The sequence below is a fragment of the Mesoplodon bidens genome (assembly GCF_964165515.1).
Source record: "Mesoplodon bidens genome assembly, chromosome: 18".
In the NCBI taxonomy this organism is placed as follows: Eukaryota; Metazoa; Chordata; class Mammalia; order Artiodactyla; family Ziphiidae; genus Mesoplodon; species Mesoplodon bidens.
In genome coordinates, this window is record NC_138175.1 from 47,693,505 (window position 1) to 47,706,933 (window position 13,429).

At 50.0% G+C, this 13,429-nt stretch overlaps 1 protein-coding gene across 5 annotated transcripts in view; it reads right to left on the reverse strand.

Annotated features, from left to right (window-relative positions):
* LOC308606052 (F-box only protein 17) overlaps positions 1 to 13,429 on the reverse strand; it is a 28,379-nt gene that overhangs the window by 3,446 nt on the left and 11,504 nt on the right. For 2 of the 5 annotated variants that reach the window (XM_081216503.1, XM_081216501.1), the window contains exons 2-7: positions 4,365 to 4,730; positions 3,549 to 3,660; positions 2,545 to 2,574; positions 1,996 to 2,028; positions 1,519 to 1,614; positions 909 to 1,044 (exon numbers count right to left, since the gene is read on the reverse strand). In XM_081216503.1, the coding sequence (XP_081072629.1) occupies positions 909 to 1,044; positions 1,519 to 1,614; positions 1,996 to 2,028; positions 2,545 to 2,574; positions 3,549 to 3,660; positions 4,365 to 4,713 (756 nt within the window). In that variant the 5' untranslated portion in view covers positions 4,714 to 4,730. The remainder of the gene's footprint in view (positions 1 to 908; positions 1,045 to 1,518; positions 1,615 to 1,995; positions 2,029 to 2,544; positions 2,575 to 3,548; positions 3,661 to 4,364; positions 4,731 to 13,429) is intronic. The other 3 variants (XM_081216502.1, XM_081216504.1, XM_081216505.1) reach the window with 3 other exon arrangements.

The following is a 13,429-nucleotide window of genomic DNA, read 5'->3' on the forward strand; positions in this document are numbered from 1 at the left end:
GGCCTGCGCGTCCGGAGCCTGTGCTCCGCAATGGGAGAGGCCACAGCAGTGAGGGGCCCGCGTACCGCAAAAAAAAAAAATAATCATAAAATAAAAATAAATTTATTTATTATTTTTGGCTGTGTTGGGTCTTCGTTGCTGCACGCGGGCTTTCTCTAGTAGCGGCGAGCGAGGGCTACTCTTTGTTGCAGTACTCGGGCTTCTCATTGCAGTGGCTTCTCTTACTGCGGAGCATGGGCTTTAGGTGCACGGGCTCTAGACTGCAGGCTCAGTAGTTGTGGCGCACGGGCTTAGTTGCTCCACGGCATGTGGGATCTTCCCAGACCAGGGCTCGGACCTGTGTCCCCTGCACTGGCAGGCGGATTCTTAACCACTGTGCCACCAGGGAAGCCCCTGACTCACTTTTTAATAGGAGCTTTCTGGATGCTGAGTCTGTGTGTTGGGTTGGGGGTGGGTGGGAAGAGATCAGGAATGGAAACCAAAAGACCACCTAAAAGGTTACTTTGATAAGTGAGGTATGATGACCATGACCGTTTAGGCTCAGGAGCCAGCCTGGGGTTGAATCAGGCCCTGCACGCTTTAGGGTGACTTCGGGCCAGTCACCTAACCTCCCATGCCTCAGTTTCCCCAACTCTAGAATGGGGATGGAGCAAGGACTTTGGTTCACTGCTGCATTTCTAGCAACTAGAGCATGGCAGGCACACAGTAGGTGCTCAAAAATGTCTGTTGAACAATGAGGCCATTGTGCTAATGAAATGAATTAATGGGTGAAACTCTTGGGCAGGCCTGTAATAAGGGTTCAATGATTGTTAGCTGTTGTTATAGATACCCAGCAGTGCTGAGAGCAGAATTTGAGCAGGGTGAGAGGTGGGTGTGCCTTTGGGTCAGGGAAGGTAGTCTGGACCCACCTGTCGGCAGCCTCTTTCAGTCCACTGAAGGACCGGGTTGGGTGATGCCGAGAACTTGACCACTTCGTTTTCGTACATGTCCAGGAGGCGGACCCGGAGCCGGTAGATGCAGCCGCAGTTCTCCCGGGCACCCCACCTGCCGGGTGGCAGTGAGCCTTGATAGCCTCACCACCCGCTCAGGTCTCGGGGTTGGGGAGGGCGACTGAGGTCTGGCCTCCCTGCACTTTGATGAGGTCAGGCCTGGGAACCTAGGGGGAGGAGCCTAGGTGCCCCTGGGGTGGAGCCAGGGCCTGGGGGAAGAGCCTGGGTGCTCCTGGGGGCAGATTCAGGAGGCTTTGGGTCAGGTGTATATGGACGGGGGTGGGGAGGTAATGGTGTTCTGGGGAGGAACCACAGCCTTGGGGAGGAGTTTGAGGGTGTAGGAAGCTGGGGGCTCTGGGCTCACCAAAGCTCCGCCCCCCCCGGCTCTGCTACTATGAGAGCATCACTTGCCCTCCGTCAGCCTCACTGTGAAAGGGGCGCAGTAGCAGTGCCAGCCCGTGGGGTTGATGGGGGGTGAAACGACTCCCTCCTGCAGAACTGCTGCCGCCACGGGGGGTTCTCCACTCACCAGTCGGCCACACAGATCTCGATCTGGGAGCTGTCGAGCAGCTCCTGCCACACACCCTCCATCACCAAGTCCACAAGCTGCCTCTTGAAGCACCATCTAGGAAGGGGGGATGATAGGATGGGTGTGGGGGGGTAGAGAGTCCCATCATTCAAGTCAGCCCAGAAATCACCTCCTCCCAGAAGCCTCCCCTGACTACCCTGTCTAAAGCAGCCCATCAGGGTTGCTCTACCAGACTAGATGTATGATGGGCTGTGCAACCCCACTGGCCTCTCAGATCCCCTCCACCCTTCACTCTGCTGCGGACTCCAGGAGGCTGACTGTATGCAGGCCTGCCCCTAATATTTGTGGGGACCAGGACATGAATACAAATGGAGGCCCACATACTAGACATCTGAGCAGAGAATTCTGGGGTCTCCTCAAGCACCAAGAGGCCCATGGTCTAAGGCTGTGTTGCCTGTATGGAAGGGTCTCCCTTACCCTCTACTTCCTGTTGGGTCAGCCAATGGGAAGCTCCAGCAGCAGACAGAAGGGAGAAGAGAGTGAAATCAGGGTATTTATTCTCCTGGCTCCCTCCCAAGGGATCATCGTGGGACTGTTGTATTTCTCAACGAAAGGGCCCTCTCCACAGTGCCCTCTCCTCCCAGCCTTCTCTGTCTTCATGTTTCGGTAATTGCTTCCTCCCCTTACCCCTGCCAGGCCTAGGGGTGGTAAGGTCCCTTCCCCCCACTGTTACTAGCCTAGAGTCCTGTAGTATCTCTTGTGTTCTGCCTGCACCTTTGTAAACAGTCCTTCTCCTCGAATTTCAATGTGCCATAATAAGAGAAATAGTGATTTATCAGAAGAACGGATAAATTGACCAGAACTGAACAGAGTGCTCAAGGACAGACCTAGGTTTGTATGGGAACTTCATAAATGATAGAGGTGGCACCGCCATTCCATGGGGGAAGGGAAGGATTCTTTAGTAGATGGTGTTGGGAAAACTGGCTCAATATAAGGAGGGGGAAAAAAAGAAAACTGGATCCTTACCGAACATCACATTCAAGGTGGATTAAAGATCTAAATGTAAAAGACAAAACTATGAGGTTACTAGAAGAGAGTATAAGAGAACACTGTTAGGATCTAAGGGTAGGGAAGGATTTTTTAAACAAAATTTCAAAAAACAAATTCTAAAGCAAAAAGATGAATTTGATCATATGTAAATAACACCATGGACATAGTTAATGCAGATGGTAGAGTGGGGGATTTCTATAATGTTCGGGATGGACAAGGGACTGACAGCTAGAATATACAAGAAATACTTGTATATCAACGAGAATAAGATATCAACCTTAATAGAAAATATGAACAGGCAATTTACAAAAGAGGGAATCCAAAAAGCTAACAAGCACATGAAGAGATGTTTAATTATTAGTAAACTGAAACATGCACATTAACAATGAGATATCCCGTCACCCCTAATATACTGGTAACTACTAGAAAGCTAGATGCCACGAGAATGGTTGACTGTGGGGTAGGGCACAAGGAAAATGGGTATGGGGTATGAGGATAAAGAGAATCAGCCAATCAAACTGTTTTTATGTCTTCACAGCATTTATCACCATCAGAAGCTCTGAAGTCAGACTACCTGGGTTCGAATCCCAGCTCCACCATTTATAATAATGGTATTTGTGTCATAGGGTTGTTGCCAGGATGAAAAAATTTACATGTAAAGCATCTGGCATAGAGTAAGCCCTCTAAATGTTTATTATGTTGTTGTTTTCATTTTACTGTTTATGCGTTTAATGGCTTCCCCAACCATACATCTAAAATGCAAATGAAAAAAGAGCAGGTTCCTGATCTTTCTGAATTTTCCTTTTGTCTCTGACATGTAAAACAGTGCCTGGTACCTGGTAGGCCCTCAACAAATATTAGCTGGTTGACTGACTGAATAAATGAATGTGGGAAGGAGAGGCTGAAAGTGGGTGAGGGTGAGGATGAGGACGGTAGGGTAGGGTCCCCCTCCCTCGTACCAGGGATCAAGGGCCACTCACTCGAAAGAAGTCACGAAGCAGGTCTGGGAAGGAGCGCCCGGCACCAGTATTAGGTTCTTTTCCACAGCCCAGCCATTCCCGCCATGCTCCACCTCCCAGCCTCTGAAGCCCTCTGTGAGATATAAAAGGGTTGAACACCAGGGATTCGCCCGCCAGCTCGCCCCGCACAGAGCCCGCCACCACCTAGCTTGCTCCGCCCACCAGCTCCTCCCTCCCAGCAGGCTGTATTCGTGGTCCCACCCCCCAATGGCGTCACTCAGCCCTGCCCACCCACTCAGCTTCTCCCCAGCCTCTCTCGGCCCCGCCCCTGTTCTGCCTCCCTTCACTCTCAAACTACTGGGCTTCAATTCTGGCCCCGCCCCGGGCTCCTTACACCACCGCTTCCGGAACCCTCCTACCTTGGCCCCGCCCACTCAGTTCCCCTCCCCGCAGCCTCTCAATACGACCTTATATTTCTATGCAAGCTCCGCCCCTGCCAGCACCCAATCGGCTTCTCCCCAGGCCTCCCCTGGCTCCTCCTCCTTTAACCGCGCCCACCTAATCTACAGTTCAAGCATAGCTTCCCGGCCCAGTCCTCTGGATCCTTCTGCTCTGTCTCGCCCAGCCATCTTGGCTTGCTATACGGCCCACAGCCCCTGGCTCCTCCCACCCAGTTTCCCAAGAGCCTCGACCACGTCCCCTGGCTCCCGGCCCCGCCCCTGTCTGCTTCACCCTGGCCGCGCCCACTCACTCCACCTCGCCTGGGCCCCCAGGCCACACACCCTTTTGGTCTCTTTTTACCCGCCCCTGCTGCTATCCCCTGCCCACGGCACCCACGCTCTCCGCAGGAGTTGAAGATGAGGTTGCGGCCGAGGGGCGCTCTCAGGCAGTAGCGCGCCAGGGCGCAGAGCGGGAACTCCTCCTCGTCCTCGCTGTTGGGCGGGCAGCGCTGGGCCACCGCATAGAGTGCGCGGCCCTCCGCGCTGCGGTCGCGGGCCAGCTGCAGCAGCCACACGGTGGGCCCGTCCACCACGTCGCGCCAGGCGCGGCACACTGGGCGGCAGCGCGTCACTAACGCGCGCGGTGGCACGTGGCTCAGCACCTGCACGAGCAGCTCCGGCGGCAGCGCGTCCAAGGCTATGGGCGGGTCCGCGGGCAGCCGCCGCCGCGAAAGCCGGGCGCCCATCTCCGGCCGCCAGAGTCCTGCAGGTCGAGAGGGGTCGGCGGGTCAGGGCAGCCCGGCCTCCCTCCACCTCTCCTTCCAGGACGCAAGTCCCCTGCGACTTGACCGTGACCTCACCAGGTACACGGGCGACCGGGGGACTGCCATAACCAAGAAAATCCAGCATCTATTTCCTGCCACTTGGCTCTGGACGGGGACCGGTTTCTCCCCACCTTTCCCCCTCAAGCAGCAACCCCCTGGCCTGATCACGACCCCACCAGGACTGCTAACCACGACTTATGTCTCTGGCCAGTGCACTTGTGTCTGGCTAAGCACTTTACATATGACCATATGCACACTGAAGACCCATGAGAAAAATCCACCGAGGAGGAAACCATTTCCACCCCATCCCCCAACCTGTCCCAACCCTCGGGCCTTTGGAATCCAGGACCTGTTCTTCAGCAAAATGTATTTCCTCAGTCTCTTCGCTGAAGATTGTCACATTCTTGCTCTAAGCAGAACCCAGCTGTTCTGTGGGCCTTCCAAGTGGGTAAATCTCCTTGCTCCCTGGTGCTGTTTCCAGAGATCCTCCCTCCATCCTCCCCCAAACGCCGCAGCTATGAATCTCATCATCAGGGTAGATCGTTTGTCACCTTGTCATCATCATCTGCTGACCCAGATGACTACCCCTCACTTCTCCATGATTTTAGCTCCAGGCTCACAGCCACTCAAGCTGCTCTTATCAACATTCTTGGTGATTTCCATATCCAGGATGAGGATCCTTCCTTCTGCCACCAGGCCTCTCTTGTTCTCTGACCAGCTGTTCTTCTAGCCCCTCCATCCCGTGGTCACACCTACACCTTGTCTCAGTAACCACAGCCTCTTCAGAGCCTCAGTCTCAGGCTTCTCACTCTCCACACATCACCTCCTCTCTTTCCAGCTCTCTCCCTCCAGTGCCCTAGACCTACCCCCCCCACACACACAGTCCTTCCAACCCACTATGATCTCCCATCCTTTGTCCCTACCTCTTTTTCACCGCCCCACACCCCCTCAAGTCCTCAGTTCTTCCTTATCCAGCTTAAATTCCTTGGTTAATCATTTAAAACATTCTTTGCATACACCCTTGCCTCCTCTGGCTTCCTCCTACGCGTGCCCCAGTTAAATCCAGCCCTCCACCTACCTGTGCCTGTACCCACACAGTTTAAAGCAGCTGAAGAACAACACAACTCCACTGGCTGGTCTCACTTTAAGTTTGTGCACTTGATGCTCAAGCGTACCCACAGTGCTGCCTGGCAATCAGATTACATTTCTCTTATCCTCTTGCTCTTCCTCCCTGTGGATAACTATTTCACACCTTCTCCCCTATCCCCAACACATCACACTTCCTTCCACCTTTTCACTCTCTCTTTGCTTCTTATTTATTTATTTTGGCCGCGCCACGCAGCATGGGGGATCTTAGCTCCCCTACCAGGGATCGAACCCATGCTCCCTGCAGTGGAAGCATGGAGTCCTAGCCACTGGACCACCAGGGAATTCCCTCCTTGCTTCTTATTTTGCAGGAAAAATAAAATCGATGGGAAGTGAACGTCCATAGACCCCCCCCCGCCCCATGTACCACCTCCCTGCCCTGTGCTTTCCCACCGTGACTGCTCCCACCCCAGGTCACCGTCTCACAGTTCTCCCCTCTCTCTGCTGCACCTTTAGCTTCCCCCTCTGCACTGGATTATTCCCGTCAGCTCACACAGAGTCATCTCTCATTTGAAAACAAATTAAACTCCTCTTGACTCCACCTCCCCTTCCAGCTCTGACCCCATTTCTTTGCCCCTCTTTATAGTAAATCTTCTCCAAAAAGTTGTCACACTCACTGCCTCCATATTTTCTACTGATATTCTCTCTCAAACCTTCTCTGATCAGACTTTGCCCTCCTTCTCTACCCTGAAATGTCAAGGTCACCAATGACCCCCGCCTTGGTGCTGAGCCAGTAGTCACTGTTCAATCGTCACCTTGCTTGACCTGTCAGCAGCACCTGACACAGTGAGGTGACTCTCTTCTCACTTGGCTCTGAGCCAGCACGTCCCTCTGGACCCCTCCCGTCTGCCTGTGGCTCCTAGTCAGTCTCCTCAGCTGTTCCTTCCTCCTCCCTCTGATTTCAGTGTCGGGGATCGGTCTTTTTTTAAAAAATAAATTTATTTATTTTTGACTGCGTTGGGTCTTCGTCGCTGCGCGTGGGCTTTCTCTAGTTGCGGCAAGCGGGGGCTACTCGGCTACTCTTTGTTGGGGTGCATGGGCTTCTCATTGAGGTGGCTTCTCTCGTTGCGGAGCGCGGGCTCTAGGTGTGTGGGCTTCAGTAGTTGTGGTGCGCGGGTTTAGTTGCTCCGCAGCAGGTGGGATCTTCCCAGACTAGGGATCGAACCCGTGTCCTCTGCATTGGCAGGCAGATTCTTAACCACTGCGCTACCAGGGAAGTCCCAGGGGGGAGTCTTTGAACCTCCTCTATTCTCCATGAGTACTCCCTTTGGGATCTCATCCACTCTCATCACCTCTCACCTGGACCATCACTGTCTTCCTGCTCCCTTCCCCAGCTGTCAGGTGTGAACACCTGAGTCAGGTCCTGTCCCTGCCCTGCTCAGAGCCCTCCTGTGGCTCCACCTCACTCAGGGGCAGGGCAAGGTCCTCAATGCACCCCACAAGCCCCACACGATCTGTACCCATCACCTCCCTGCCCTCATCTCCCCCTCACTCACTCTGCCCCAGCCACACCGGCCTCCACACCTCAGGGCCTTTGCACAGGCTGTTTCCTCCACCTGGAACCAGAGCATTTCTTTGCTCACCTCCACATTCCCTTCAATCTTTGCTCAAAAGTCAACTTCTCCATGAGACTGTCCCTGGCCACATTATTTACAATTTCAGGGCCTCATGACCATCACCTACTCCTCCTTCCCGTTTTCTTACTTTATTCTTCCCTAAAGAAACCCACTTCACAGATGAGCAAACTGAGGCATAGCAAGGTGAAACACCTTTATTTAACAAGAACTCAGTGATTAGCTCAAGACCTAGTGAGAAACGCATTTCATTTCCCCATCAGGGCAGAAGAGCTTAGTGATGAAATGCTCATGCCTGGGTCCAGCCAGCCTGGGTTTGAATCCCAGCTAAGCCTCTTGCCTCAAGAGCAAATCACTTCAGCTTTTTATGCCTCAGTTTCCTCTTCTGAAAATGAGGATGTTAACCTTACCCACTTCATAGGGTTATTGTGAGGATGAAACGAATTAATATTTGTAAAGCGCTTAAATAATCGCTGGTGTCTCATAAATAAAAGTGGTATTGATATAATATTAGACACTAAATTATGTTAGTTGCTATTATTATTACACACCATAAAAAGATGGCGAGCAACCATTTAGCTACAATATTTTCATCTGGTGACATTTACTGAGCCCTTACTAAACCACCCATGCTGAGCATTTAAGCTGGATCATCGCACTGAATCCCATCATCCTGTTTTAATGGCCAAAACAATCCTTGGAGGTTGCCCTGGGTTAAGAGGCTTCAATGATCTAAAGCTTGTTATACTATCTAATGCCGGTAAGAGCTCCATTCATGTCAGCTGTTACTATTTTGAAATAAATTGATTAAGGTCTTGTTAAGGATTAAGGCTCTATCAAGCCAGTGGTCCGTGGACGTGGCACAAACCCCGATTCCCCTTCACCCCCACAACAGAGAACTGAAGTTGTGGAGACACGCTTTAGAGACTAGGGTGTGCTTTGCCCCAGGTGGTTATTAGCTGCATTAATAATTAGCTGCAATTTACAAGCGAATCCACCAGCTTGCCCGGTATGCATGTGTGCCAATCACTGGCAAACAAGGGATCCCTGGAGCTGGGGGTGGTCCCCTCACACAACGAGGGCGGCCAGACTTCACTGAGAGGCAAGGACCTTCAAGTGATGTACCTTACGAGCCCTGGGCATTCAAAATGCTTGTATGTGATGCTCTCCTGAGGACCACGAGGTGCCTTGTAGCCAACATGTCCAACACGGCTGAATGCCAACTACTGGCTGGGTCAGAAGGTCATGGCACTGCCTGCTGCTAGGATGTTTGGAAGTGTGTGTGTGTGTATGTGTGTGTGTTTGGTGGGGAGGATATTGTATTGGTTGTCACAGTGACTGGGGGATGCTACTGATATTTGGTTTCCAGGGACCTGTGATGCATGGCAGACATCTTCCCCAGATGGTTATAACAACGTATCCAAACTGATGTGCTCTTTCCCAGGAATTGACCATTCTCCATTAAGGAGTGGCATCCACAGCCCTCCCCTTGACGTGGGCAGGCCTTTGGGACTGCTTCGCCTTTCAGAGCATTGCAGAAGTGACATGGCTAAGGGATTTCAGAGGCTGGGTCAGGAAAGAGGATACAGCCTCTGCCTGACTCTCTGGGGATGCATGCATGGGGAGCCGTGAGTCCAGCGGTGTGCTCCTAAACGTTTAACAACTGGCTCTGTAGGGGAAAAAAAGAAGAGTCTGGGTGTGTAGCATGTGCTGATTTCTGTGGTGTGAATACACCTTCCATGGCTGACAGCAAGCTACCAACACGACGTTCCTGGACTTTGGACTTGGAAAGAGCTGTCCACACTGTGCTTCCAGGATCCGATGCGAGCACACCACCAGCACACCACCGCCTGAGTCACCGTGTGAGTCTGACTGCCCTGAAGTCGTCACATTGGAGATACACAGGGAGATAGACATGTTTGGGAGCCCCAGCTGTTAGGGTCTGCCCATCCAAGGTGCTACAGAGAGGAGTGAATGAGCCCTCAGGTGACCCAGTCCCAACCACTGCCTGATGGCACCTGCACAAGAGCCCCTGAGAACTGCTTAGCTGAGCCCAGTCAATCCCCAGAGCCATCAAAATAATAAAGGAATGGTTATTGTTTTAAGTCATTGCATTTTGAGTGGTCTGTTATGCAGCACTTGCTAAATGTAACGATGCTCAGTGACCTGTATTTCAGGGGACAGGTACCACTCACAAAGGGTGGCCAAGAGAATTCCAGTCAGCATTAAAAGTTCCATCTGGAATGGATAAAGAAGATGTGGTCCATATATACCATGGAATACTACTCAGCCATAAAAAAGAATGAAATAATGTCATTTGCAGCAACATGGACGGACCTGGAGCTTATCATACGAAGTGAAGCAAATCAGAAAAAGACAAATACCATATGATATCATTTATATGTGGAACTAAAATATGACACAAATGAACTTATCTGTGAAACAGAAACAGACTCACAGACATAGAGAACAGACTTGTGGTTGGTTGCCAAGAGGGAGGGTGGTGGGGGAGGGATGAACTGAGAGTTTGGGATTAGCAGATGCAAACTATTATAAATATTATAGAATGAATAAACCACAAGGTCCTACTGTATAGCACAGGGAACGATATTCAATATCCTGTGATAAACCATAATGGAAAAGAATATAAAAATGAATGTATATGTATATATGTATAACTGAGTCATTTTGCTGTACAGCAGAGATTAACACAACATTGTAAATCAACTCTACTTCAATAAGTTAAAAAAAAAGTTCCATCTGGGCAGAGGAACTTTGCCTTTAGAAACATTTAGAAAGGTTTTTTTTTCTTTCTTCTTGTTTCTTGATCTGAGGGCTGGTTACATGTGCCTTCGTTTGTAAAAATTCATCAGGCCGTACAGTTTGTGTACTTTCTAGAAAAGGTTTACTAGAAATGATAACAACAATAAAAACAGAGATGTAGTCCATGGAAAGGAACCAAAAGATGTCCAAAAAGCTCTCCCTGCTGTAATCAAACAAAAGATAGGATTATTGTTTTTCCTATTATTTTAAAATATGGAACGCTTCAAAGATTTGCTTGTCATCCTTGTGCAGAGGCCAGGCTAATCTTCTCTCTATCGTTCCAATTTTAGTATATGTGCTGCCAAAGTGAGCACGATAGGATTATTTTTAAATTAAGGACCCCATGAGAGTATTAAGAGGTAGCTTCTCTCTCTCCTCAGTGGTTCCTCCAATCAAGTAGGGCCTTTTTATAGTGATGGAAAATTTTGCACAAAAATACCTCCGTGACTCAGTGGTGATACCATTGCCATGGTTTGGTGGCATATACTTATAATAACCATTATTTTATGATTATTTTTTATGGCTCTGGGGACTGACTGGGCTCAGCCAAGCAGTTCTCAGCGGCTCTCATGCAGTGGTCTTCAGGCAGGGGCTGGTGCTGGGTCACCTGAAGGCTCATCACTCCTCTGTCGAGCACCGGAGGTGGGGACTCAAACAGCTGGGGGCTCCCCAGCATTTCTCCATCTCCACGTGGTCTCCTGCTAGTGCATACTTTTCCCTGAGTAGCCACTCTTTTTTTTTTTTTAACGCTTTTTGCCACATAAAAGTAAACACTTTATTTTCTTTGTTGTACAAATCACGATGATGGAATTGTCCTTCTCTCTCTCCTTTTTTTTTGGCCGTGCGGTGTAGCATGTGGGATCTTAGTTCCCCTACCAGGGATCAAACCCTGGTACATTTTGGTACTTGAAATATCATGTCGTTAACTTTTGTTTTATGAATTTGGAAGACTGAACAGTTACTGTGAATAGTAATATTTCAGTATCGGTCTAAAAAAATACATGGGTATTGTCCTTGTCTCCCTTTCTTAGGAGTCAGTGTTTATTCACTGTACAATTATTTCAGCTTTGGGAATTTCCTGGCGGTCCAGTGTTAGGACTCGGAGCTCTCACTGCCGAGGGCTTGGGTTCCATTCCTGATCAGGGAACTAAGATCCCACAAGCTGTGCAGTGTGGCAAAAAAAAACCCCAAAAAAACCAAAACAGCTTTTCTGTATGCTTGAATTAGCTTTTCTGTATCGTTGAATTTTTTCAGAATACAATCATGGGGGTAGAAAAGACCCAACTGTCAAAGATTCAGTGTCCGGGCTTCCCTGGTGGCACAGTGGTTAAGAATCTGCCTGTCAGCATAGGGAACACAGGTTCAAGCCCTGGTCCAGGAAGATTCCACATGCCTCGGATACCACAACTACTGAGGCTGCGCTCTAGAGCCCATGAGCCACAACTACCGAGCCCGCGTGCCACAACTACTGAAGCCCGCGCGCCTAGAGGCCATGCTCTGCAACAAGAGAAGCCACCGCAATGAGAAGCCCGCGCACCGCAACGAAGAGTAGCCCCCGCTCGCTGCAACTAGAGAAAGCCCACGTGCAGCAACGAAGACCCAACGCAGCCAAAAATAAATAAGTTAAAAAAAAAAAAAAGATTCAGTGTCTGTAAAGCCTATTAGGACCCTCTGCCGAGGGCAGGGAGCAACTGAAGGTTTCCAGGATCCTGGGCTGCTGCTCCCAGCAGGATAGCTGATGGTCAGGAGCTCCCACTATGGAGGCAGACGATCAACGTTCAAATCCTGGTTCTGCCTCTTCTTGGGCAGGCCATCACTTAGGCGTGTTTCTGGCCTCTGAGCCTCAGTTTTCTTGTCTGTAACATGGGGATAACTATTGTTCTACCTCAAAGGATGGATGTGAGCAGTGAAGGACAAATATCCCTAAGCCATGCCTGGGACTCAAGGAATAAGACTCAATGGTCATAAAAGAGCTGTAGGCTTTCGCTCTTTGGATGAGAATTTGATAATCTGAAAGAATTAGGAACCTAGTGAGATGCCCTCTGTGGATTCCCCTTGGGGAGAAGGGAAATGGGAGAGGGGGGGTGGGCACACATCTACCTCATCACCCTTTCAAACTCTGCCAACTACCCAGGGCACCCATGTTGAACTTGAACTCCTCAGGGAGAATGCGTGAGCAAACCACCAAGCCAAAGCCAGAAACTACTTCCAATAACACCCCATGGAGAGATATGCACCTGCATAAGCTGGGGAATCTTGGTGGTGGGATTTGTGGTGCATTTCTGCTGTGTGTGTACATGTACATGTTCCCTTTATATTTGCACACAGGGAGCCCTGTTTCCCAGAATGGGTACCTTTTTAAAAAAAATTACCTTCATGGATGTATAAATTACATCCAGTAAGATGCACACACTTCAAGTGTACAATTTGTGTTCTAACAACTGTGTACAACTGTACAACCATGCCCACAGCCAAGATGTGGGACATTTCTTTCACTCTAAAAGGTTTATCCCTTCCCAGTTAAGCCCCACCCCCATCCCTGCCACTAATCTGCTTTCTGTCATTATAAATTCGAGTTTTCTCTTCTAGAATTTCATATAAATGGAATCATATGGTGTGCCAGTTATTAATTTACTTCCTCACAGCTCCAAGTTGAGAAATTGGAATCTGGGCGTGTAAATCTTTTCCCTTTGCCGGCTGACATGTTAAGTTTTTCCAGTAGAGGGAGCCAGAGAGGCATTACAGGAGGAAGTGCTGTGTTAGTTTCTGCTGCACAGCAAAGTGAATCAAACATATGCATACATTTATCTCCATATCCCCTCCCTCTTGAGCCTCCCTCCCACCCCCCCATCCCACCCCTCTAGGTGGTCACAAAGCACCGAGCTGATCTCCCTGTGCTATGCGGCTGCTTCCCACTAGCTATCTATTTTACATTGGTAGTGTATATATGTCCATGCCACTCTCTCACTTAGCCCCAGCTTCCCCCTCCCCCCACCCCGTGTCCTCAAGTCCATTCTCTATGTCTGCGTATTTATTCCTGCCCTGCCACTAGGTTCATCAGTACCATTTTTTTTTTTTTAAGCTTCCATATACAT